Below are 26,000 nucleotides of genomic sequence, written 5' to 3' on the forward strand. Positions count from 1 at the left end.
GATACATACTTCGTTGGTGTATTACTCTACAATTTGTTAGTCCTTTCTTCTCCTCCAACTTCTAAATCAAAAATATAAAATTTAAATAACATTTAAAAAATGTGCGAAACACTCTTATTCTCTTTAAAATTCTCTTTTCGGATTATTCCACTGTACTTTAATTGCCATTACTTTTGTTTGCTTTCAAATTTTGGTGGCAAATGAAGCTGGACACGAAAAAAAAAAAAACCGAAATACGAAAATGGAAGAGAGCGCGAGAGGACAGAAAAATTGCCGATTAGCTGGCTCGCGACCGGGGCGCCGTATATTACAGTTGTAACTGTGTGCGTGTGTGCTGTAACTGTGTGTGCGCATGTGAGTGCGATTCTGAGTGTTTTTCGACTGCGCTGCCTGCGCAAAAGCCGCTCAAAAACACCTACGAAAACCCACGAAAAATCACTAAAAACCCCGACTTTTCATACGGTACCAATTTTTAGGCCAAACAATGATGAGAGCTTGAAATGAACAAACAATAAGACAAACAAACAAAAAAAAAGCGCTCAAATGAAACAGCGAAAAAAAGCAGGAAAAGAAATTGGCCCGGGGATGAAATATATTTGGGTTTTAGCTTAGCTTTCGGACTAATTAAACGTGTGTATTTCTCTTTAGATTTACCTTTAAAAACACAAATTATTGAGTGGCAGTTTTTCGTTTTTATTTTTCACAATTTTTGTTTAGCTCTTCCGCCTTTGAGTGGTAGAGACAGACGAAAAACGCGCCGGGGGTAATATTCGTGCGTGTGTGTGAGAAAGATAGAGAGTGACAGAGGGGTACAATTTGTAATTTTGTTTAATAATTATTGTGTAAAAAAACGCGCACGAATTTGTTGTTTTTTGTTTGTGTGTTACTACTACTAATACTTTTGGCTGCTCACACACACACAGACACAAAATCTCGCACGTTTGCTACTATGTATATGTATATGCAAGCAGAGGCAAACAAACAAACAAAATTTTGCCTGGTTCACGTTTCTTGGCTCTCTTGCAGCTTTTATTGCCTTTTATTGCATTATCTTTGTTATCGCACGGTCTGGGGCGTGGCTAAAAGGGTCGAGCGGTTGGCGTTCAATTTTACCTCGCAGCTTCCCCTTTTTCGACTTTATTTGGTTTTTTCGATCACGCGGCGGGCACTTTTTCTTGTAAGCGATTATTCCGATTTTGCGCTTGGTGTTCCGCTGCGGTCGAAAGTTGTTTCGTGCTGAGGGGGGGAGGTGTGGGCGACCATATGTTCGATATGTTCGTGGAAGAAGTTGTGAATATGGCGTTTTCTCACTGCTGTTCACACTGGATGCCTTGCGCTCTCACTCAGTTCGCTCTTGTTTCTTTTCTCTTTGCGCTGCTGATATACTCTTAGCAGAGTTCGAGTTAACAGCAACCGTTGATACCTTTAGATTTTTTGATTGCTATTTTTTAAACCAAAATTAAGGTCCTAGTAATTTTGTTTTATAACTTTATCTTACTTATTTTCTTTCTTTCACTTAGATTATTCATTTTAAATCATAAATTATAAAAATAAATTTAATACAAACACATAAGCGCTATTTAAAAGATATAAATAATTGTGTTCTTATTAAACTTAATTAATAAATTCATTTCTTTAACTAAGTTCGCTAAACAGTAGTAATAAATCTGACACTGATTATCTGGTAGAACAAGATCAAACACCTGTCGTATGTGCAATTTCTTAATCTTCTGACAGGATTCTGTTAAGTGGCGATAACACGCCATCTATAACTTTCTGAAATTTATAAAAGAGCATCAAAGAAAAAAAGAGAAACGAAATATAGCGACTAGAGTGAACATATCTTAATACCCTAACAATATACTGATAAGCTATAAAAATACTGAAAATTAAATTGCAAGAAATATATTTATATGCTTCCTTTTCTTCGCATTTTGAGCAGGCTATTGTCAATTCAGGATATACATTTATTTTGTTGGTTGTCTTTCAGGAGAACTTCATGAATCAACATTGTTGACTATAATTAAAATACTATTTTCAAATTTCTAATAGATATCGATTGACCGATATGTGTTGGCAGCAGGCACGATGTCGATTGGCTTTAATACAAAACAAAAACATAAGATTATAATTTGACTTGAATATTTATGTTGACTTCGATATTGAAAATTAAATGGAGCACGTGACGAGTGACTTAAGGGAGTTTATCACAGATCAAGTGATTCCCCATCACCGCTGCAATGTGAACATCAATCCAGACCACATTACCATGCTGGAGGGCACTAAGATCAAGCAGCACTCCCGAAAGCGTCGTGCTCACAAATCTAGAACACTCAGTCGCAAAGGAATATGCAGAGCTTGGATTAAATACACTTCCAACCAAACAAATGAAATATGAGGAGGCTCTGCCACTTCATAATCTCTGGAAAGGATATGTTCGCGAACATCTGGAATTAAAGGAAGGTTCCGAAGTGCCCGAAGTCCATGATCGTCATTACGATGAATTTAGCCGGCAGTTGGTTAAACTAGATTTTACATGGTGCTAAGTTGAAGTTATTGAATCTAAGTGCCGCACCCTAGAGAATTTAGAAGGAATCTGCGTCATGGACACTAAGAATGTGCTGAAAATTCTGAGCAAAGATAATCGATTGAGGACAATACCCAAGAGCCAATGTGTCTTTGGTATGAAGGTGGGCAATATGGAGTTTACCATTTTCGGCCAACACCTAAATATTCGACCTGCGGAGCGAAGCGTTAAGAAAATCAAGAGCTGTGTGCAGCCCTTTATGTAGGTGCTGATTTGCTCTAGAGTTAGTTTTTAATAAAAAAAAAAAAAACTGAAAATCTTTTTGGAAGAAAATTTGTGGTTTAAAGTAATAATATAGATTTCTGGGTTCTAAATGATACAGATGAGATGTATTGTGATTTCTTGTAAAATATCCTTTTCAAAATATTCGCATTTCGGCTTAAATTGTCCGTAAGATTAGTTTTTCTTGTTTAATACATATATAAAACCGTACATTTAATGTTTTTGAGGGAATATCGCGCCGCGTTTCGTTTTGTTTTTAGTTTCTAGACATTTCGTTTAGTTCTGGGAGATTCCCAGCTTTTTTTCCATTGCCCAGTTGGAAGGACATATTTATGCGGCCGTCTTGGTCATGGTGATGACGGCGGATGGAACCAGTCCGAGCACCTCCAGGGGCTTCTCGTAATCGTCCTCGGCGAACAATTTGCGCGGAAAGGTGGTCATCAGGGAGAAGGGCGAATCGATGCCGGTTTTCATCTGGATAAACACACGTACGGCTGATAGCTGTTCCTTTTACGTTGAAGGTCTCCTGAAGAGTGGAGCCGTCCTGCAGGCGCACCTGGATGCGTGTTTCTGTGTAGTCTCGCGGCGGAGACTTCACACCTGCCGGTGGCGACGACACTGTGGTGGAACTCACAGAGGGAGCTGGTTCTGGATTTCCCAGTTCTTTTTTGTTCTCTGAGGGTAAAGGTGAGGAAATATACTGATAAAGCTTTTGGATGATTCTTACCTAGCCTTGCGTGCTGCTTTGTCTGCCTCGATTTGAGCCCTTACTCGATCCCGGGCTGCCTTCTCCTCATCTTTTTCGCGCTTACGCTGCTCCACGATCTTCTTCATCTCAAGTTCCTCCATGCGCCGCTTGGCCTCGGTCATGTCCTTTCCAGATTTGATACGATTCTTTTCCCGCTGCAGAGCTTCAGTTTTTTCACGTTCCTCGCGTTCGATGCGCTTCTGCTTGAGCTTCTCCTCGATGAGTGCCAACTGTGCCTTTTTCTCCTCCTCGGTTAAGGCTTTTTTTTCCTCCGTTGACTCGGAGAAGTTGCTGTGTCCGGTTTTGGCTGCATGGTACTCCACTTCGGTGTGATCCTTTAAAATCTTTCCGCAATCGTCGCATTTTAGGGACTTGGCAACAGGGGAATCCGCAGAGGTTTCACCGGCACCGCTTGTGCTACTAGAAGCTGCCCCAGCGGAAGAGTTATCTGAAGTCGTGGCTGAGACCCCGGAACCCGGGGGATCCCCGGCATTTTGACTTGATGGTATCGGATCGTCCACGTGGGCCAGTAACCATTCCATAGCTGGTTCTACACCCTTATTACTGGTCACCTGCAGAGCATATTCCCTGCGGAAAATTCCAACAAAAACAAAACTCAATTTTTGCCGGTGGAAAATCGTCTATGCCTTGACACTTACACACGCTCCCGGGGAAATCCCATATCCATAAGGGTCTGTACTTCACTCATGACGTTTTTAAAATGATTTTCAAAATTTTTGGTATAGTTTTCGTGTTTATTCGTGTTGTATTTTATAAAAAGAAATTTTACAATGACACCACACAAAAACAAATGTAGGCGATAGTGAAATATCGATTACTATATGATATCTATCGGTACATGAAATAGTTTTAACAGCTACAATTAATGAAGACATAAAATCGGCTAGTTACACTACGGCTTAAACATTAAGCAATAATGATACCTTTAAAGCCAGTTTTATTAGCAATTAAAAAATGTTTGTTAATATTATCGGTAAAAACTACCAATCGAATTAGCTCGAAAATAGCTAGAGCACCTGGTCTGTTAGATTTTCCGACTATCGATAGTTCTTGCGACGGCTCCGATTTGGCGTCTAGTCAACAAAAATTGCAAGAATTTCGTCCCCTAATTAAGAAGAGTTTTTTTTATAATCCAAACAAAACCATGTCGCCAAAAGCAAAAAAAATAGTGGTCAAGATCCCACGGCACCCGTACTTCAGCGTGCAAAGTGAGCGTAGCGTGGAGCGCGAGGTAGAGTACCAGGTGCGAAAATGTCGCGTGAATTTGGAGCGTATAAAGTCTGCAACCACTCCGATTCAACGTCCATTTCCATTAAAACCAAAACCAAAAAGATGTATTGTACGTGTGGCCCGTCTTCCGGACGTAGAGCGCAGTGAGATCTCCGTAACTCCGGCCAGTTCCATCATAAATTCTGACATTGACGAGGGTAAGAGAAAGTGTCCTGCGAAGTTGCCAGATAAACTCCTTAAAAACCACGTTAAACCATCTTAGTAATATATGATTTCCTTGCAGGTAACTCCAGCGAGTAGGAACTAAGCGGGTCCCCTTACTATCACTTATATCTTGTTATAAGATATCTCGATTGACTAATAGTTTACTATAAGACAATCGCCATTCAGAAAAAATTCTCCGTTTAAGGAAGAAAGTCATTCATTTTTTATAATGTATAATGTATTAAATAAAAAATATTACCTGTATGGCGATTCCCTGGATATATATGATTGAGTCTACAACTTTATTTTGAGGGAACTATCGCCATAAAATATATTTGTGTACTGAACGCTGATAATCCTTTACAACAACAAACTATCAAAGCATTATTGTATTTTTTCAATTTTTATAAAAAAAAATAATATTTAAAAGGGTACTTCCATTTTACGTTATTCAAAAAAGTAATACTTTTTTTTACTACTTTATTAGTGGTTTAAAAACTAGTATGGTTCATATGAAAAAAGTCAACCAAATCAATCAATGAAAAGTTGTTATAATATTATATAGGCTTTTATAATTTATAAATTGCCTTATTATGACTTTATTCTATTTGGCAATTATGTCTTTATTTCCTGATGAGATACTAAAGAGACTTCAAATGCTTTGCCTAATATTTATTTACATTTCCTAATGACACTTACCGAAAAAATAAAACCATTTCTTCATTAGTAATATTTTAGGAACACATTTTCTATTTTAGATTATTTTTAAAAATTTCAGTAAAATTAAAACATAAAGAAATATTTTAAAATTTGTATTTAAAATGCAGCGGGCTTGTGATTATAATCGAGTAAGATATCGAATGCTTGTTTTAACCATTTAAAAAATTAAGATAATGAGCAAATAGATATTTTAAAATGAAACGAAATCAAACTTTTTAAATATAAAAAGAATATGCTTTGGATAATTAAAAAAAATATTTTATGATTACTTATCGATATTGGATATGTCGATACCCGGGAGTCAGCTGTCGGCAGAAAAATATTTCTGGAATAACAAAAGCAGCAAAATTACCCGTATCCGAATCAAGTCGATAATTCGATCCAAAACATGAACTGGCACACGGGCAACATTGCGGAGGCCGTGGCAGAATCAAAGGCCAAGGACGCCATCTTTGTGGTCTTCATTGAGGGTAATTAGTAACCCCTTTGTATTGCTATTTTTCACCACGTCATTCTGACGAATTTCACCTGATTTCCAGGCCAGGATGAGATGACCCGAAAGCTGGAACGATTCGTGGATGATAGCCGGGTGCGATCTCGTTTGGAAACTAACGATTTTGTCGCCATCAAAGTCCAGGGAAATAGTTCAGCCTACGGACAGTTTATGTCGCTATGTTAGTATCTCAACGGATAGTAATTAATCCAAGATCTTTAAAAGACTTATATTTGATTTTGTAGACAGAGTAGTGCCCGTACCGTCACTCTTTTTTATTGGCAAGTCGGGCACACCTCTGGAAATAGCCACTGGGATTACGGAGAGCGTGGAAGAACTGACCGATAAAATCGATAAGGTCCTGATCCTGTCGGGAAAGCGAACGGAGACCGAGGCAGCCGCCAGCTACTCCTCGAGTTCGGATGTATTGGAGCCCAATCCTGTTAGAAGCTTTGCGGGAGCAGATGAATCAACTAGTTTGGGAACCGGAGAAAATCAATCAGCTCAAACAGGTAGTCAAAGGTCAATTCTGGAAATTTGAGGCAAATGGAAATAACTAAAACACAAATACCTTAAGCTTAAATTCCATTGAAATAAGGTTTTTAGAACTATGTTCAAATTTTTCAGTTCCAGACAAATTTGAAGCTCCTGAAACTACATCAGTTTCCAACTCCCCAATTGAAGAAATGGAGGAACAAGAGACAAACCCTCCAAATTCGCCTGCAGAGGCTAGTTTTTCCTCAATTCCTGCTGCCTTATCAACCTCCAGCTTGGACGAAAAATCCGGTACTGACACAGAGAAGGCAGCTGTTTCCCCAGGCGCTTTGGCAGCCGAGAAGAGAGCAGGAGCCAGTAAAGTGGAGTCATCAGCATCAACATCCGGAGCAGCTGCTGCCCGAAATTACGCCACCACTAATCTTATATCGACTGTTCCGCTCCTAACACCTGCTGTTCCAGTTTCAACACAGCGACCAGCAGGAGATCAGGGAATAACGGAATCCGAAGAAAGGTTGACGGAGGTCCGGAACCTTCTAGAAGAAAAGCGAAGGGAACGAGTGGAGGAGGAGAAACGCCGCGAAAAAGAAAACGAGCTAAGACGACGCAAGGAGGGGAAAGAGGCACAGACTCAGCAGGCTAGAAACAAGGAGCAGGAGCTCAAAAATATGCAGGTAATGAACTACATAGAATAATCCATATAATCACTTAGAATAATAAACTTAAATCATGTTTATAATTTTAGGAGCAAATACGTCGCGAACGTCAGGAGGAGCAGCAGGCAAGGGAGCGGATTCGTGCCCAGATCGCCGCTGATCGAGCGGAGCAGGCACAACGTTTTAATTCAGCCGATATAAGCAGCACCAACAACTCTGTGGCTGCAACCGGTGTCTCGACAGCCATAACACCAGATTCCTCGGTTAGTTCTGTGGACGAGACCAGGCTGCAGATACGTTTGCCCGGTGGGATACAACGCACCAAATCCTTTCCAGCTGGTGAAGTGCTGGCAACCGTACGTGTCTATGTTCGAAATGAGCTACTAGCTGGGAGCGATGTACGAGATTTCACCCTGGCCACCAGTTATCCTCGTAGGGAGTTCCAAACGGAAGATGAGGTCAAGACCCTGAGTGAGCTAAATCTGGTGCCCAATGCAGTGGTGCTGGTGCTAACCAAGGAGCAAGTGAATCGTGTGGTTCGCAGTGGGGGATCTTTGATGACCATGCTGGCCACGGTCATTTGGGCTATGATCACACCGGCTGCCAAGGCTTTCGACTATATCCACAAAATGGGACTGCGTCCACTCACCCAGAAATTGAACGAAATGATAGCTAACGTTCGGTGGCCAGGACGACAGGTTGAGGTAGACACTAACCCAGCCGATGCGTAAGTGGTTCTTTATTATGTAGAGCTATCAATTTTCAAATGCCTTGATTTTATAGTGCCGTTCGTCGCAACATGGAAATGTTTTACCTGCGTCCAACGCCAGCTCCTGGCTACGATGAGCCTTCTACATCGCAAAGAGCTACGGAGACTTCCGGGAATGGAGCTGCCGACAGACCCGCTCCACAAACCCAACAGGGACCAGGAAATACTCCACCGGCTCATAACACCAGCCAGGCTTCCGGCTCCCAGTCTCAGCAATTCCAGCAGCGACCCGGTGGCTATCAGCCGCCAAAGTATGGGGATGCAAACATTCGACGACTTCATGATACGAAAAACGACGACAAGGATAAGGACAAGGCCACTTACAATGGCAATTCTACACAGCAGCAATAAAACACAATTTTCCTTATCCAGCAATCTGTTTGAAAGCAGTCACTAGAGTTCAATCTATACGCAATAATCTGTTATGCTAAATTTAATTATATCAATTCAATATTTCAAAATATCAATTCGATGTGTTTTAATTAAACAAATGTGACCTTAAAAGCTAGTAAGAGATACAGGAAGATAAGACAGCCTTAAGTCACTCTAAGAAGCAGATTTAATTTAAATTTAACAAAAATATCTGCGTCTCAAAAACAATTTTGCAGGAATTGCTGCTAAAGAAATTATATAAAAAATGATTTAAATAATTACACAGTATGTATTTCAAAATACATATTAATTGTTGTCTTTTTAATCGAATATCCATGTCCCCTGCAATGAAAGGGATAAAGTTAATCCCAACAAATGTGAGCTTAAAAACTAATAAGTGTGAAACTTGATGATATTGCTTCGTTGAAAATATCCATTTTTGTACAATTTCAAATAATACCATCGATTTAGGGTAAGTAATCAATTATAAGTGGCCAACAAATGTGAATATATAAGTTCATAGACCTTCGCAAGTAATAATAATATAAAATATGACCTCTTTTGTTTATAATTTACTAGATTTGCAGCTATTTAAAACGTACGTACGCTTATGATTGTTAAGCTTCGAATCTCCAAAACATTAAATCAATGGAAGGATTAAACAATAGTGGAGTTAACGATGAGTCCTCCTAAGGCGCGCCTCAAAATATTTCCCAACTTGGGTTACAAAAATGTCCTCTTTACAAGGTGAACCACATGAGGAACTGCAGCAGTTTGTAGACGTTAACCAATGGTAACTTCCAATTGCTTTTCCTTTGCTGCGGTGGCACCAAGCTCGGATAATGAACGAGACTGCCGATATGGCAATTGGTGATAATGGTGCCACCGGGAACGCCAACGGGCACTGCATCGCCCTGTTTGACACCATCGCAATCAATGAGCTCCAGCGATTTGCTAAAGCAAATTCGAATCTCCGAGAGATAACTGATGCCGTGTTTGCTGTCGTACAGGCAATGGATCGAGGGATTCTTTCCCAGTGCTTTGACTATTGCATTATTTATTGCCGCAACCGTGTTGTTGGAATCAGGATGAATGTCAGAGGCATCCAAGATACGCGACATAATGTACTCCTCCCTCCATGATAGTCCTTTTTGAAAGTACTTTAGTTCGCTGTCTAGTTCCTCTAGAAGCATAGCACACGTTCCATGCTTCTGCCACTCGTGTTTCCACAGCCACTCCGTGGTATCCTCTCCCTTAAGATCTGGCCAAAAAGTCTCCAAACGATCCTCAATTGGTTCAAGCTTGTCCGGATTGAAGCTGGCTGAATTATTGCAGAAATTGGGTCCGAGTTGGTGAAGTTTCGTTGGCCAGATGCCGTGGATGGTCCAAAATTCCTTCTTTTGGGGCAAACTGCACTCTTGGTCGGGGTTTTCCTCGCGCCAATGATAGCATGTGGTCACCGGCCATTGTTGCGTGAAAATTAAAACATCCCAGTTGTGATCCTGTACGGACATCTCCCCCGAAGAGTCTTGCAATGATTCATCTTCATCCTTAAAGGGGAACACGCCAAATTTACTATAATCATCTGGATTTTTCTGTGGTTTTTCATCCACCGAAGTTGATTCATCCGAATCCGATATGTCGCTAGAATGCAAAGCATGTGAACATGAGTAATTTAATCGGTTTTACAGGGGCTTTTGTTTATTGTTAGGCAAGAAGTGGACTACTAGTCAACCTTGAACTTGAATATATTTCCCGGATTACTGTTATATGTATATAGTTGGTTGGTTGGCAGGAATCCAGGAAAGATTCCAATCAGACGTTTAATAGTTCTCTATTCTAGACCCTTAAACTCACCTTAAGGGCGTCGATTTTATGGTCACCAAAAAGCAGGCCGAAATGGCGAGAAATATAAATTGCTTGCTCCGCATTCTGTTGTAAAGCACAATAATAATAATAAAAGTAAATGCGATGGAAAAACCTTCGGTGTTATCGATATATCGATTGTTTGACATTTAATGTATCGATTGAACGGCTATAGACTGCGAAGGTTTTGGTATTTTTTGGTATTAAAATTTTATTCAAATAATTTTGGCGGCTTTAAATATATATTGATATATCATAATTTAAATTACAAAAATAAATTGATAATGTATTATATTTATCTTAGTATCTGTAAAGAAAATATTTTAATTATTCTTGAATAAAATTTTTAATTAAATTATAAGAAATATTTTAAGAAATTTACCACATTCCTTTTAGTCTGAGTAATCGAATTTGGCGCCGAACATTTAAAACTTAACATTGCAACTTAAGGTCAAACGTTTCCAAGTGGGCCTCAATAAAACCCAATAATTTTAGACACTTATTAACTTTACGGCCCATCAACCAAAAACCAAGTTGGTTAATAAATTCCATAGACTTATCGCTAAATGAAAAAGGAAAAAAGAAGAGAAACAAATATTTCGCCTGATTAGGATTTATGAAATACTACGCCAGGTTGTCTGCTTTGGCTTTCCATCAAGTCTGTGTCTTGAAAATCCCCTAGCCACCGATGATAAGATTCTGAAATTTGTTTTCCTTTTTAGTCATCATCCAACTTTAATTAGTGACAACGATAATTACACATTGCAATGTTGCTGTTGTCTTTTATCTGTTCTGGTGTTGACTTCTGTTGAAAACCCAATGACTACAGCTACAACAGCGGCAGCAACAAATCAAATGACAACTTCGAATCGCACAGCAACAACAAATGATGACAACAATTGCTTAGCAATTGATTATTGCTTAACTGTACTTTGTACTTTTGATGATCCCCCCAAATTTTTTTCCATTCATTTTTGGGTACGTTTAGTTTGAGGGTGGTGAAATATATCATACATATGATGTGGCGGGTGGGTGGTTAAGTGGACAGCTGTCTGAATTCCAGACAAGTGAGGTAAAACTGTCACACTTAATGCTCCATAATTGTAAGGGGTATATAATGGGGTTAGGGAGTATTATCATTTTATAAATGGTTTGAATAACTAAAATTGGATTAAAAATATTTTCGTTGCTTTGCTAAAAGTTATTTTAAACTCACTTCTTTTTATATTTAATATATAAACTTTAAATCATTAAGTTCTTAGAAAACTAATACTACTTAATCATAATTTTACACAGGGTAACCCAGAAGAGTACTACTATTCACCAATTGGTATATCCCCCATATTTTATCAATTTATCAAATTCAATTAGTTAGATTCCGTGCGATAAAACTCATTTACATGACGTACGGAGTTCTAATCTATATAGACCCCCCATATTCCGATGATTTTCGTTCATCATATTCAAACAAATTCCCGCTCATGTCTAGGGATTTTATCAACAACATTTGTGATTATTTTCGTGTCATGTTTTTGTAAGCCAGAAGTTGGATAGCGAGCTTTTATGCAGATTTGTGAGTGGGGACTTTTGTTTGATGACAAATTAATTTAATAATAACAGCTGCAAAAACATTTTGTAATCAATTTCAGGCCTCCCTCTCTAACCTGAAAAACTTAACAATTATCCTCGATGTACAATCAATTAATGTTGTTTTTTAGATAGCGAGCGTGGGCATAATAAGATTTGGCCTTCGGTGGTGGAAAATTGTTTTCTCTTTCATTTCAAATAACTTTCTTTTGGGTGGGTAATAAATTTTAAAAACTCTCCTCACTTCTGCCTTTTTTCTTCATTTTTTATCGTTTTTTTTTTCTCTATATAATCAACGCCATCATCATCATCAAGGTTTGCAGGGGGAATTCCTCTTAAGACATATTTTTTTTTGGAAGAAGCCATCTCTCTTTTTTTCTTTCTCTTTCTACATTCTTCCTTCCCCTTTCCCTTTTCTTTTAAGCGCCTGCGCAAGCGAGAAAGAGAGCTTCATATTTGTGGGAGGAGTCTGGGATTGGCTTTATATAGAGTTTTCCGGCGGGGGACTCCCGGTAATTGCTTCAATTTGCCGTACATATCCGGATCCGCTTTCCACCCTCACCCCCTCCCACTCCTTTTATTTTTCACTTCCCTTTTGCCGGCTTCCTTCGTTGGTTGTTTTTGTGCAATTGCTGTGTAAATGGCATGAGAATGATAATTGTAGCAATTATAATATTAAATTGGGAGATCATGGCTCACAGGGTTCTCCCTCCCATTTCTCTCCTCCTCCTCTCTCTTTTTATGTAGCATACTTTTTTGCTGTCATGTCCGTAGCTCCTCTCCTATTTCACCCTCCCCCCCAGTTTTCCTTTGGGGGATTTTTTACTCTCGACTGCTGTGTATTCTGCCGGATTTGTTTGTTAATTAGAATTCTAGCGTTGAAATTAAAATGCTCACTCCAGTGGGATGTGGAAATGGCAACGGGAAAAACTGTGTTGGTGGTGGGGGGGAAAACTTCAACTAGTTTTTCGGGGCGTTGGCTACCTAAGGGAATTTTCCACTGCTGGTTTTTTATTTGTCTGCCTCTGCTCTTAATTACTGCAGTTTATTTTCTAAGTGAGACTAATTAACAGGCAATTCGCAGCATTGCGGCACATTTTACTCTTCGTTTTCCGGTAAAAGATTTCCACTTTTTATGTGTGTAAGTTTCTGTGAGTGTGTGTGTGTGTATGAGAGTGGTCAACATTTCTGGCTAGTTAGTTGGTTGTGATGGCTCTGGACTTGAAAGTTTTCGAGGACATTCGCAAACTTTTCACTTGTGTAGTTCGGTAGTAGAAAGTTGTGTGAGTCCAATTAGTTGGCAGTCGTAAGTGGACCAAAGTCGTAGGAAATTTGTTTTATATTTATTTATTTAATTCTGTTTTTTGGGATTTTTAGTTTGTTTTCTTATTGTTTTTGAGATATTTACGTTTGAGACTTATTTGAAAACCAAAAAGATGTACACTCAAGTTTTTAATCAACTTTTAACCATCTCTTAGTCTAAACAGATTTTTCTAATACAGAATATTACATTAGTAGTTAGTTATGCTTATCATAAATATATAGTAATCTCTAGTTTAAGTAATTAATCGAAGTTTAGCTTAATCGACAGTCCGCTTAAATTAGTGGCGAACTAAACTAGACATTGATTTGCCACCTTGGGTCGCACAATTTCACTATGGTCGCAACCCCTGCGATCCCTCCCGTTAACTGTGCCACAAATTTACGTTATTAGTGCAGCATTAGACGCTCGGCTAATTATCAACACTGTCTGAGGCGCAAAAAGCCCGTTTAACCTCCACCTATCCACCTATTCTGTAGCCGCCATCAGCAACAGTCCACCACCATTTACCATTTGAATGGCGCCCATTTGAGCACCATCCCCCAATCCCCCTTGTCACGAACCCATTGGCCATAAAACATGGCAACCAAATGCCATCCAACCATCCAGACCACCCACTCACGCACACACGTAGAGCACAACCCTCGCACGTTAATGAACGTAAAATTCACTTAATTCCAACTTTAGCCATGAATTAAGCACGACAAATGGACGCTAAGAGGATGGTAAAGTGGGTGGGAAAGTGGGTTGGATTTACTCGGCAGTAAAGTAATGTGGGTGGTATGGGTATGTTATACTAAAGGGGATCCCTGGGATAAATAAGCACAAAGACGTGCAAAAAGCTGTAGAAAGAGATGGTGAAAAAAAGGCGGAGAAAGAGTGAGAGAGTGAGAGTCAGCGGAAGAGACAGCGACGAACAATAAGTAAATGTGCTTTTATGGCTCTTAATTAAGGCAATGATGGGGTGTTTTAATACGTTTGCCAAATGTTAAATGACAAACTGCCAGTCGAGTCGTCGTTATGGCCCCAGCTACCGATCCACTCTTATTTGCACAGAGAAAAAATAATAGATTTATCTGATATAAATTAAATAAATAAATAAATAAATAAATTAAAAGATTCTTTTTACCTCATTTTTGTACCATTTAATCAAATAATTTGTATTTCAATGAAGCCTCTTTTTAATCAAATTAAACTTAAAACCTAAATGAGAACTATTTTCTTAGTGATCCCATCCTTACCCACACACATGGTCGTTAATGAAGCTGCTGCGAAAGCGGTTTGCAAGCTTTTCCTTTCAGTTTACCCTTGTCCTTACTTTTTTTTTTTACAATTTCCGTGCAAAGTCAGAGGCTCTTCCTTTTGTCGCTTCTGTAATTTGTCTCCCCAACCAGCTCATCGTTTGACTAATTGCTCGGACTGCTTGCTCTATAGATTTATGACGCGCACTGTGCACTTGCCATGCTTAATGAGCAATTGCCACGACACTTTTGGTCCACTTTGACTTGTCTTCAGGGATCAAGGATGGGGCCTAGAAATCATATCAAATTTTATGGTCGATTGAATGAATTGAAATTTTCGGGCACTGGGGTAGATTTTATGATTTGTAAATGTTTGTCATGACAAGGCTTTATTATGGCTACATTTGGGCCGAGATGGCCAGAAATGGTCCCAATTTGTGGCTTTTTGGGTTGAGTATGTATATCGTAAAAATCAGTGTGTGGCCCATAAAAATCCAAATGCGCCATTTGCAAGGCTGGCAAAATAACATTTTCAACACTTTTTGTTTGATTAATCAAATGTAGGCGCAGGCGAGGGTTAGGAGTTGCCAGATAGGACTTGTATATATCTTTCAGCTCCACCCCTCTTGACATTTAGACCATATTAGTATGCCATGCACGTTCTAGAAACGGAAACAAAATAAAAACAAAGCAACAAAGCGAAAACGGAAACGGAAAAGAGAGAACAACAAAAACAATCATCTAACAAAAAATGGCGTAACCTTTGTTATTTTTTATGATTTATTTATATATTCAAAACAAATGCAATTGGGTTTATTACACATCAATGCGTTTCAACGACAAACAAAGCTAAAATTTGCGGTTCGTGTTTCGGACGACATAGAAAAAAAATGGCCGATGAATTGATTTACATGGAATATATATATAAATATCCATGACAGCCACAAACGTGATCAAATTATGGATGATTGGGGATATGTTTAGAATAGTAAACATGTTTCGGGAACTGGCAGGAAGGTATTTCGAAGTGCATAATGTTTGGGAAATTAACTGAAATTTGACTTTAAAAGTATTTTACAAACATTGTTTAAGCTTTTTTATTTAGATTAAGGGAAAAAAACTGCTTTCTTGCTGAGTAACTCTGATTAAAATGCATTTTAATAAGACAAATTAAAGCCTTTGTAGAATCTTTTATCTTAAAAATCCCGGAAATAATGAAAGAAAACACTTAAAGACATTATAATCTGGTACTGTCAAAAAATTAGTGTAGATTTGTCAAGACCCAAGAAGTTGTTCCAACAACCAAATCGCAGTCTCACACATGCGTAAGGATTCCTTTTTATATGCTCCAGGGAGCAGCCTCACATAAGACGATGAGAAATGGAGGGGTGTATGTTTAGAACTTAAGATGGTGGTGGGAGGTGGGCTATAAAGAAAAGTATCCTTACGACCACAAGACGAGGCAATTCGGAATGTGTGTAAACAGTAAAATGGCACGCGTTGTCATATTTCAAGAACCAGAAGACAAAAGAAACACTTTGAAGGACTCGGAGATTATGATTTTTTTTGCTTGGCGCTTAACGAGCCCATGATATAACACATTCCGACCCCTGATCTCGTCCTTTAAGTATGCTAAGCATGTCCTCGCCTCCTTCTCGTTGAGTAATTTCAACTTGACAGAAGACAAATTTTTACAGATTTGTTAGAATTTGTCAAGTGTGTGTGTGTTTCCTTGTTTATATGTGTGTGTTTGCAAATAAACATTTGCACTTAAAATATATATCTTAAGATGTTTTTCGAGATGCCGGGCCAAGGAATTCTGCTGACATCATGTAAGCAAATTGCGTAAGGAGGCTCTGACATTGATTTGACATGAACCCTGAACCCCGAGAATCCTTAGACCCAGACCATAACAAATCTGTTTGTTTTTTTGCCCTTCTGTTGCACAAAGAAAAATAAAGGGAACATAATATAAGCAATTGAACTTCTAACAAAAAGTGTGTGGTAGAATTTTAAATGATTTCCTGGCGCTTAAAAAAGTAATCAAGGAAAAGGCTTTTCTTTAATAATCAGAAAACCAAAAACATCTTTAATTAGAATCTTAGGAAAGACCTTATAAGTTGACATTTTTCTCCGTGTGCCCTTAATCCTTTTGCCTCAATCAACCCTATAAATTCAAAGACATAACAACAACTTTCTTCGCCTAACCCTTTTTTCTTATGGCTGAGTAAATTGATAGGACAAATCCGTAGAAGCCAGAAGTTTAATGAAGTGAAAAATTGCCAAATAACCAAAAATTAAATGAAATCAATGGACAGGCTGACATATATATCTGAATAAATCTCTAATTGGGCTGTCACAGAAATCAAAACTAAGTGAAATTTTCTTAAGTTTTTGAAATTTATCAAATAAAATATTAAATTCTTTAAGTAAACAGTCAATAGAAGTTGAATAATAATCTTTATTTTCATTAAAATATATATTTCTGTGTCACCCTTAGTATATATCTTTGAAATTTTGTATATATCCATGTTTATTATAATTTTTTTTTTGTTATTTTCTGGCTTTTCAGGCCTTTTCCTTCGACTGTGTAAACAAAAATTGAACAAATTTCCAGTTCAGTGGCTTTGTGGCCGTTTGGCCATTTATAAAAGTTCCATAAGTCAGTCCCAGAGAGGGGGCGTGGTCAGCCCCCTAGAGGCAATTTGTATTTATTTGCTGGATTTCCATGTTGAAATTGCTTTTGTGTCTTTTATTTGTATAAATATTTGCAGGACACTCACAGCAGCCCCTAAAAGCAGGCAACACTTTTCAACAGCAATTGTTACGATTTTCTTCTTCTTTATTGTTTGTGGGTAGCAAAAATCATACACAAATTTGCGGTGGAAATTCATCTACTTCTTCTACCACCCCGCCCCCCAACTGTCTATGGGAAGTATATACATATATGCTTCGTTAAACACATACGCAAATTGTAGCCAGAAAATGTCAAGAAAATTTGAAATTTCATAACCATAGTCAAGCCGAAAAACTTCATGCACGAGTAGATAGCATTTTCTGTTTTCCATTTTCCATTTCCCATACTTACACACACTCAAACACATATGGTTAAGCTAACAAAGCTGGGGACGAAAATCAGATTCGGAATCCAGGAATCAGAGTTTGCAGCTCAATTGAGAGCCCCGAAAATGCCAAGATCATGGGAGCTATGACACCAAATTGTTTGCCCAGCCAAACAGCAACAGACCAACTTGACTCGCAGTCCTTCTCAGTTTTGGCAAATTTGCGTGTGGATAAATTGCAATCCACCCTGAGGTTGGATCTAGGAACAGTAGGATGATGAAGGTGCACTTGGAAAAAGTTTAGAAAGAGAGTTACAATGACAGGACTTAGCATTTCCATGAAGTTAAGAGGTTCATCTTTAGCCTTAACACGATGAATACTTATATTTTATATATTTATAAGATTCTTTTAATTTACTTTCTATAATTATCAATAATATTTCAATGCATTTCTCCAAGTGTAAGGACTTCGAGGAGTATTTGGACTCCCAGAGTTTTGCGGTCGACTTGTGAGTCAGTTGGCGTCGTTGCATTTGTTGTCTTTTAATCACCAGCTAACTAGGAGTTGACTTCATAATTCTAATTGTGACTCTGATACCAAGCAATGGAACTCTCACCAACCTTTCTCTTGCCCAAAGGAAAATGAGAAAGTACGTGACTTGGTCTTGGAATATCGACTATTTGATGTTCTCCGATGGGCAAACAATAAATTGCAACTGCAGGCATGTTTGCAGAGGGCCTGGGAGTTCTATGTGATAAGTGACCTGTTGAGGGGCATTAAATTGATTGAGTTCTCGCACGCGGGTTGGAGTTGGGGCATATCGCAGGTGAGCTAATCTCAACTGAAAGTGTTGGGTGCTGCCCCCTGACTAGATAAGCTAATGATGTCTAAATATTTGCCAGTAGTTGGCCAAGTGAATTATGAAATTGCTGGGAATTGCTTGATTGATCGGAATTCGTTGGATTGGGAAATCCTCCACCTCTCCTCAGGTTTCAGATTGACACTTTAGTAGGGTTTTCTTATCACGAGACTTGGGCTTCAATTGATAAAGACGGATGAATATTTTGGGTTTAATCTGCCTGGGAGTTTTTCGATTACGATTTTGATTAGTTAGTTTTGAAGGCTTGAAGGTCAATATGAGGATTATAGTAATGTGGGAAAGGCTGTAATCTTTTTGATAGCTGAAGAGATAGAAGTGTTTTGAGTTATTTATTGGTTAGTTTATATATTTCAAGTTTAATTTTATGTTAAATATTTGATTATATTTCTTATATCAAATGGGGTTATATAACAACCTGCTTACTACGAAATTTTGAAAGTATTTCTCTGGTGAATAAGAATCCATTTCTAAGGGTTAACTTCTCATTGAGACATATTTTATGGATATTATTATATGATATTATATACTATTATATACAATTTACTTGCTATAACTTTTTTTGATAACAACTATATCTCTCAGTTCTGGCAACAATCTTGCATTGTTTGTTTTGCTCTACTAAAAACTACTGCCTTAAGTTTGCTTCTTGCTATTTATTATCAAGCAATACCCACACAGCTGCTAATGCTACTGTTGTTGTTTGTCCCTTACCTTTATTCTCTGCCCTTTTCAGCTCCTTTATCACCTTTCGTCCCAATCACGAACTCAACTTGAACTTCGTTCTTTGGCATAACGTCAGAGGAGGTGGCTCAAAGTCATAGCGAGTCAATCATAAATATCCAGTGCCCGATATCTTATCAGCTGTTGAAAGCACTTTACTAATAATTAAAATGTCATCATTAAGAAATATGAAAAAGTCAACAAGAGGCCTCAGACTTCCTTACCTATCGTATGGCAAGCTCTATCTTCCACTTACCTGCCCACGCTCTCAGCTAACCATCTATAACCGATCTGAAATGCAGTTGAAGAATTTATTGTTTTGCTATTGACTATTTAAACTCGATAGAGAGAGAGAGAGAGAGAGGTATGTGTGTGTGTGGCTTTCCAATGATTTTTCTACTTTTATCAGAGCTGAGAAGTCTTGTTTGCCTTTAAACTGGACTAGCCTGAGGTTAGAATTAACCCATTGGTGAGGTTTCAACTTTATTCTTTGTTTTTATATTTTGCTTTATAGTGCTTAGGGTACTTCTCATACTTAGACCTAGGAATAACCTTGAATTTTGTAAGATAAGCTTTTTGTTGCATACCTTTAGGCATAAGTTAAAGGGTTTCAAATCACCAACATTTTCTCCATAGAAAGTTTAAAAACGTTCTACCGTGCTAGTAGTTCTAATTTCTCAACTAATATTAGAAATCTCCAAGAACCTTTTTCCAACTCTTAGCCTATCAGTTAGATAAGACCTCCTCTAGCCACATGGGTTAAGCAGATATGTGTTTAGGTTTCACTCTAGCTCTGAGTCTGTTGACACTAATGACAGACTATTGGCGTCAATTTTCGTGTCACATTTTCCCGGTGCCAACAGCGACACAGTAGCTGCATTTTCAATTATAAACAGATGTAAAGGTCTGATAAAGCTGCAAGGCATTGGGCATTGGGAGACTGAACCACAGGCCGTATACTATATACTATCTGTTAGATATAGCCACATATCATCTTATCGGCCGGGCAGTAGTGAGCATTTCTCGGGTTCTGGTACTTGAGCCTGTAATGAGTCGTGTCGTTGTCGGTCGTTGGGCTCCTCCGTTGCTGCTGTTGCTGCTGCTGCTGCTACTCCTACTACTGTTTGCTCAGATGAGTTTTTAATTAAATGCTATCGGTTTGCGCCTTAAATAAATTGAAATAATCAATTTATATTACGTATACGACCGTATACGTCCGTCCATCCGCTTGGCTCCCGAACTCCCGAGTCAACAAATTTAATTGAAAATCTAAACAGAGAGTCAACATGACGGAAAGTCAAATGACGAACGTGCCCCTGGCTGTTGCTGTTGTTTCCTCTTGGCTTGTTTGTGTGCATAATTGTAAAATCAATACAAATATATCCATGCCTGCTGGTCCAGGTCTGATTCCCCAATCTCCCCCACCCAATCATCATCGTAGGTAGAACCTTATCTTTCTTCCCTCTCTGGTATTTGTATTCCCCTCGCTGTTTTCTTTTTCTTTTTTTTTAAGGGTTTTCCTGATTTGGCTGATTGAAAATTATTCGCTTTGCTTTCAATTAAAGCTGTCGTTGATATGAACGATGATCGTAAATCTTAGGCGAGTCACTCTCCCCTTCTTCTGTGGTTTTCCTCTTTCTGCGGTATTATGGATTTATGGGCTACCGTATCTGTATCTTTATGGGGACGGTAGTCTTATCGACTTCATTAACCAAACAAATGTGTTTATTGGCCGGTATGTGTCATAAAAAACGCGCGAATGCGCTTAGCCTAGATAAATAAACAAATTAAATAAAATTATTGTACTAAAAATATTATTAATATTATTAACTCTGCGATTAAACGTCACGGAAGTTGCCACGTTTTTTTTTATGGCCTCTGTGAGGCAAGTCTGGGAATTGCATGAGGTAGATTGTATTATTGGATATTATCATTTATTGTAGGGACTATTTTTGTCTGAATGGTAGGTTAACCCTTTAGGGCAGGTGAGGGTGGAGGTTGAGAAGGGGTATAGTTCATTATCCGATTAAATTTCAAATAACCTTTAAAAACCTTAAACTATCACAAAAATAGCCTTCATTAGCAAAGTTCCCTTCCTTAATTCAAACCCCCTTTCACCGCCGCCTCTGTGCAGCACCTCGGATTAGGCCATTTATATGCAGGGCCCAAAATGCAAGGCACAAACGCCATTTGCACACAATTAGTGACATTGGACCCCCAAATTGCCGCCGCCAGGGAATGGGTATTGATTGGATCCGCATAGAGGACGAGGTGATTAGTTGGGGGAGGGGGTTAGAGGCAATAGGGTGGAGTTCTATCTAACTGGCTACTGTTTCCTGTTTGGGGATTATCTGGTGATAAGCATGTGGATAGCCTGGGATTTAGGTTGCTCTGGCCTACCTAGCTCATATCAAGTTTATTGTGTGATAATGGCCATAAAATAAATGGCTGATTCTACCCTTTGATGCCCTTCATTGCCGAAATTACTCCCTTTAAAGCTTTCCACATTTGCATAATCGCAATCAATCACATTGGGGATGAGGGGTTGAAGGAAAATCTGACTTGAAATACAATTTGAAAAATCAGGCTACACTTGTTAAAACAATTTGGTGAAAAGCTTGTTGTTCCTTTTTTTTTTTTTTGCCTTTGATGGCTGCTTTTCCTAAGTACTTGGTGGAGAAATGGCTTTTCTCGACTGCATGGGTGGAGCCAATCGAAATGATAAATGCTAATTTGAGGCAAGATCACGCATAAACCAACAATAAATAAATCAAATGGCAGGTCAGATAAAAAACAGTTGCCCCTCCTTAAAGGAAAATCGTGGTGGAGTTGCCTCATATGAATGCGATTTTGGGCCACTTATGCATGGCCATGTAAAAAAGCTGCAAAATCAAGGAACCTTGGCACGAATTTCACTTACGTTTTTCCTTCGTTCTTCTTTTTTTTTTTTTTTGTTGGTTCTCAAATTGTTAAGTGATTTACGAGACAGGAGGCGAAGCCATTTATTAGATGAGATTAAGTAAAGGGAGCAAAAGGCCATTGAACGAGGAGCATAACCAGTCCACCGCCATTCTGCTGGAAAATTCCCCACTTTCTAAGCTTTGTTTGCCTGCATAAAAGTTTCCAAATGGCAAAAAGTTACTCTTTCTACTTTTCTCTTTTTTCACTCTGTGCTCGATAGGAATTTCAGCTACATTATGGGAGATTATGTAGAGCTAGAGCAGCGGGAGTGTTGGCCATGACAGGGGTTTGAATTGTATAAAAGTTGGATGAAACTTTTCTTTTTATGGCTACAGATTATATCTGTTTAGTTTCGATTTAAGATAAATATTCTGTTGTCCTTTTAAAGACGTTTTTGTAAGACGTTTTCTTAAAGGTGCAACTTTACCTTATTAGTATGATGTATCATTGATGTATATCTCTTACCAATATCATTCTAATTGTCATCATTTCATACATCACATAATCTACCATTCACAGCCCTTACAATAGACCCATCCAATTGCTTGAGCTACCAAATCGGAAAAGCACAATCAATCCACCCATTTTCAGCATTTTCCCTTCTCAGGAACCATCTCAGCCAACTCAGTTAACTGTCTTTTTCTGCCAAGCCATACCATTTGAACCCGTAAAATACACATTTTCTGGTGGTAGAAAATCCAGCAAATTGATTTTAGTGGGTGTTTACACAGAGCTTTAGAAGTACTTGCCGGGCGAACTTTTCACAATTTGCTTGCCAAAACCAAGGGGCCAACTACAGCACACGCCCACCCATACTGCAAGTGAAAGAGACGGGTAACTATCGAATGAAAGAGACGGCAGACGATAGACAACACACATTCAAGCCATAAAGGGCAAGTGGCAAAACCTCACAAATGGCAAATGGCAGCATTTAGTATGATTATCTGCAAAGTGGGCTGTCGGGGGTGGTGTTGGCTTGATACTGGAGAGTACCAACAGAAAAGGAGCAATATACCCCCGAAACCCGGAATCCCAGGGAGTTCCCATTTCCATCTCGATCTCGAAGGGTAACTGCCACTTGGCCGCTAAACATTTGGGTGTGTATGTTTGTCGGTCGCCCCTCTTGAATTTTCCAGGCGGGGTTGGTTGACTGGCGGCGGCAAGGAGAGGGTGAGGACAGTACACACTTGTTTACTGTGAACTGGGTGGGTTTTCCCTCCGTTTCCTTTTTTTTTTTGGTTGGTCTGGCCAGCATTTTATATGCCATTTCTTTTATTGCTTTAATATGTTAATAGCATTTACTTCTCTTCAAGCTTTTGTTGTCGTTTTGTTGCTGTTTTTTTTTCAGCTGTCGCTTGAAAAATACTCTTTTTCAGGAATGTTAACTTTTAAGTAAAGTTTAAGTCACCTCTGAAACCTTGAAAACTTCTGTAAGTGGAAGAAAGGCTAAGAGTTCGACAAATATAGAAACAGAACTATCATTTCTAAGTTATTTAATTTCTTTTTTGAATATTTTTGTATCAAGATAGAGTATTTGCAGTTCGTTCTTTTAACTTTAAAAGTCTCTTCTTACAGTTTTATCATTTGATTTTTGGCTTCTGTCTGAGGTCTTAGACTGGTGTCTGCTTTTTGCGAATCTGGGCAAAAAGGATTTTTGCACATTATCATCTTTTATTGCCATTATCATATCATCTGCGAGGGGTTTTTATTCCATCTCCTTCTTAAGGATATTATTCTGGGGTCCTTGTTATGTAATGTGTGTAGTAAGTTCTTGAGATTTTGCGCTAGTTGGGGTAAGAAGGGATTTTTTCTTGAATTTTATATTTTAAATTTATTGCTTCTGGGTGGGAATTTGAAAGTTAAGAAGGTGTTTTGATATTATATAATGTCAGGGGAATAAATATGTGATATATCTGATTGGTGAATGGTTTTTTCTTAGACACATTTTTAACTCGCTTAAATCTTAAATGTAAATTTGATTTAATAAACTATAAACTAAAACAAACACCAAGACCTTTTCCTTGCTAAAACTCCTAAGTAAATACCAATCACCATTCACACCTCCACTTATTGTGGGTGTTCTTGCCCCAAAATGCTGCCCAAACAGCCTCAGGTATTTCAGCCAATTAGTGGCAAATAAAATAAATTCCATTTGATGCACACACCCGAGGGAATTCATAGGTTCAGTTAAGCGTATGTGTGAATAATGTGGCCCTAAGGCCCTTCTCCGGATGGCGGGATATATACCAACTACCCCAGTGACCCCGGGATAACCCCCGCAACGTGGACTCATCAGAATCCTCAAATTAGCTCAAATGTTTTCAAGGGTTGATTAGGCAAATGTTCGTTAACTTTCGGCTGCACTTGTCGGGATTACAAACCTGGGGATAGGCAAATCGGTTGGGATGGTAGGGATACTGGGATACGGGTTTGGGAAGTGGGAAGTGGGTTTGGGATTGGGTCTGGGATAAGCATTAATTATGCTAAACATTTTTAAATATTGTCCTCACGTGCATTACTAACTCAGCTGAGAAGTCGCGGCTCTTGAGGATTCAGGCACTGAGGGAAAAGTTTGGATACGAAATAAGGATTATAAAAATATACCATAAATGGTTGGAAAACAGTGAAAAACATTGGAAATATCCCCTTTTTAAAGTCTTTCTTTTAAGACTCTTAAAGCTAAACTCCTTAGACTTTCCTTTCATTAATAAAGTTAAAAATTAAACATTTCTCTCAGTGTATTCCCTACATCTCTCTCCGCCTGAGTCACTTTTGATTGGATCGAGTTTTTGTTTAAGGGCGAAACTTTTGCGCCCCCTGACTTCCCTTCCCTTCCATTTCCCTGGGGTTCGCTTGATTTCTCGCTCGTTCCGTCGGCTGGGCAATTATGCAAATTAGATTTAATACCTTTTAACACATTTAAGCGGATTACAATTTAATATTTCTCACATTGTTTATCTACATTTGTTTGTTTTGCCAGTTTTGTGCCCAGAGAGGGGGTAGAACCTTTCCCCTTGATATAGGTGAGGAGAATTTAGCTTAGACTGTCTCTGACTGGATAGCACACATGGGTTAATTAGCGCTGACAACAGCGACAACAACAAAGTTGATGACTCTTTTTGTACATTTTAATTGTGGCAATTAATGTGGAAGACGGTAAAAGGTAAAAAGGAGAAAGCCAACAGGAAGAAGTTCTACAAATTATCAACAATTTGTTAGAAATGTTGATGGATAGATGGGAAGGGTCTTCAAGATATGAGGGAGAAAGGGATTGAAAATGGGAGTAATAAGGATCTTAAAGGTGCTTAAATGGGTAAGGTGAGGAGAGATATGGTTTAATAAGAGGTTTTATGCCTAGAATCTGGAACTATAGCCTAAACGATGAAGTTTTTCTTACAAAAACCCTTCCCTGACTAAAACCTCAACCTCCCCTTCAATTAACCATATGATAATCTCTCTTACCCCTACCAAAGTAATACCCCTCCTCCCCTTTTTGGCGACAAATTTATCAATTCATTAATCAATTCATAACCCAATTGAGAATGGAACGCCGAACTCGTGATACGCGACTAATACCATAATTTCCAGCATGTTTACACAATCCATCTGGCTATATTCCAGCAAACCAAACAGATAGAGCGACGTCTGAAGGAAGGGGGATCCATTGGTGGTGGTGGTGGTTAGGGAGCGAGAGACAGTCGCGGAGCAAACACAAAACGTCCAAGAGCAATCAGGAATTTCCAACTTGGCTGCCATCAATCCATAAACGAACCAAAGAAAATCCGTGCGTGCGTCCACTGAATAAACAAGGAAAAAGGACATCGAAAAGGAGGCATTCGGAGAG

General features: G+C 38.7%; 4 protein-coding genes and 1 pseudogene across 4 annotated transcripts; 3 read left to right on the plus strand and 2 right to left on the minus strand.

The window, feature by feature from the left end:
• Positions 1 to 1,972: 1,972 nt before the first annotated feature.
• Positions 1,973 to 2,804, plus strand: LOC121530209 (annotated as a pseudogene).
• Positions 2,805 to 3,035: 231 nt separating this feature from the next.
• Positions 3,036 to 4,382, minus strand: LOC121530207 (UBX domain-containing protein 1-like). The gene is given in 4 exon segments (XM_041818854.1): positions 3,036 to 3,319; positions 3,321 to 3,483; positions 3,537 to 4,145; positions 4,217 to 4,382. Coding segments are annotated over 4 exon segments (1,002 nt in total). The 5' UTR covers positions 4,267 to 4,382; the 3' UTR covers positions 3,036 to 3,139.
• Positions 4,383 to 4,618: 236 nt separating this feature from the next.
• Positions 4,619 to 5,291, plus strand: LOC108109776. Its single transcript, XM_017218453.2, has 2 exons — positions 4,619 to 5,005; positions 5,092 to 5,291. The coding sequence occupies exons 1-2, from the start codon at positions 4,723 to 4,725 to the stop codon at positions 5,106 to 5,108; spliced, it is 300 nt and encodes a 99-aa protein (XP_017073942.1). The 5' UTR covers positions 4,619 to 4,722; the 3' UTR covers positions 5,109 to 5,291.
• A 729-nt stretch (positions 5,292 to 6,020) lies between these two features.
• On the plus strand, positions 6,021 to 8,612 carry LOC108109889 (UBX domain-containing protein 4). The gene is made up of 6 exons (XM_017218691.1): positions 6,021 to 6,202; positions 6,272 to 6,406; positions 6,471 to 6,737; positions 6,853 to 7,394; positions 7,466 to 8,103; positions 8,160 to 8,612. Exons 1-6 carry the CDS (start codon positions 6,121 to 6,123, stop codon positions 8,494 to 8,496), a joined length of 2,001 nt encoding a protein of 666 aa, XP_017074180.1. The 5' UTR covers positions 6,021 to 6,120; the 3' UTR covers positions 8,497 to 8,612.
• Positions 8,613 to 8,809: 197 nt separating this feature from the next.
• On the minus strand, positions 8,810 to 10,516 carry LOC108109890 (ribonuclease Oy). The gene is made up of 2 exons (XM_017218692.2): positions 10,375 to 10,516; positions 8,810 to 10,161 (listed from the first exon to the last, which is right to left on the minus strand). Exons 1-2 carry the CDS (start codon positions 10,446 to 10,448, stop codon positions 9,258 to 9,260), a joined length of 978 nt encoding a protein of 325 aa, XP_017074181.1. The 5' UTR covers positions 10,449 to 10,516; the 3' UTR covers positions 8,810 to 9,257.
• Between the last annotated feature and the right edge of the window lie 15,484 nt (positions 10,517 to 26,000).

The sequence above is a fragment of the Drosophila eugracilis genome, unplaced genomic scaffold, assembly GCF_018153835.1.
Source record: "Drosophila eugracilis isolate 14026-0451.02 unplaced genomic scaffold, ASM1815383v1 contig_399, whole genome shotgun sequence".
NCBI lineage: Eukaryota > Metazoa > Arthropoda > Insecta > Diptera > Drosophilidae > Drosophila > Drosophila eugracilis.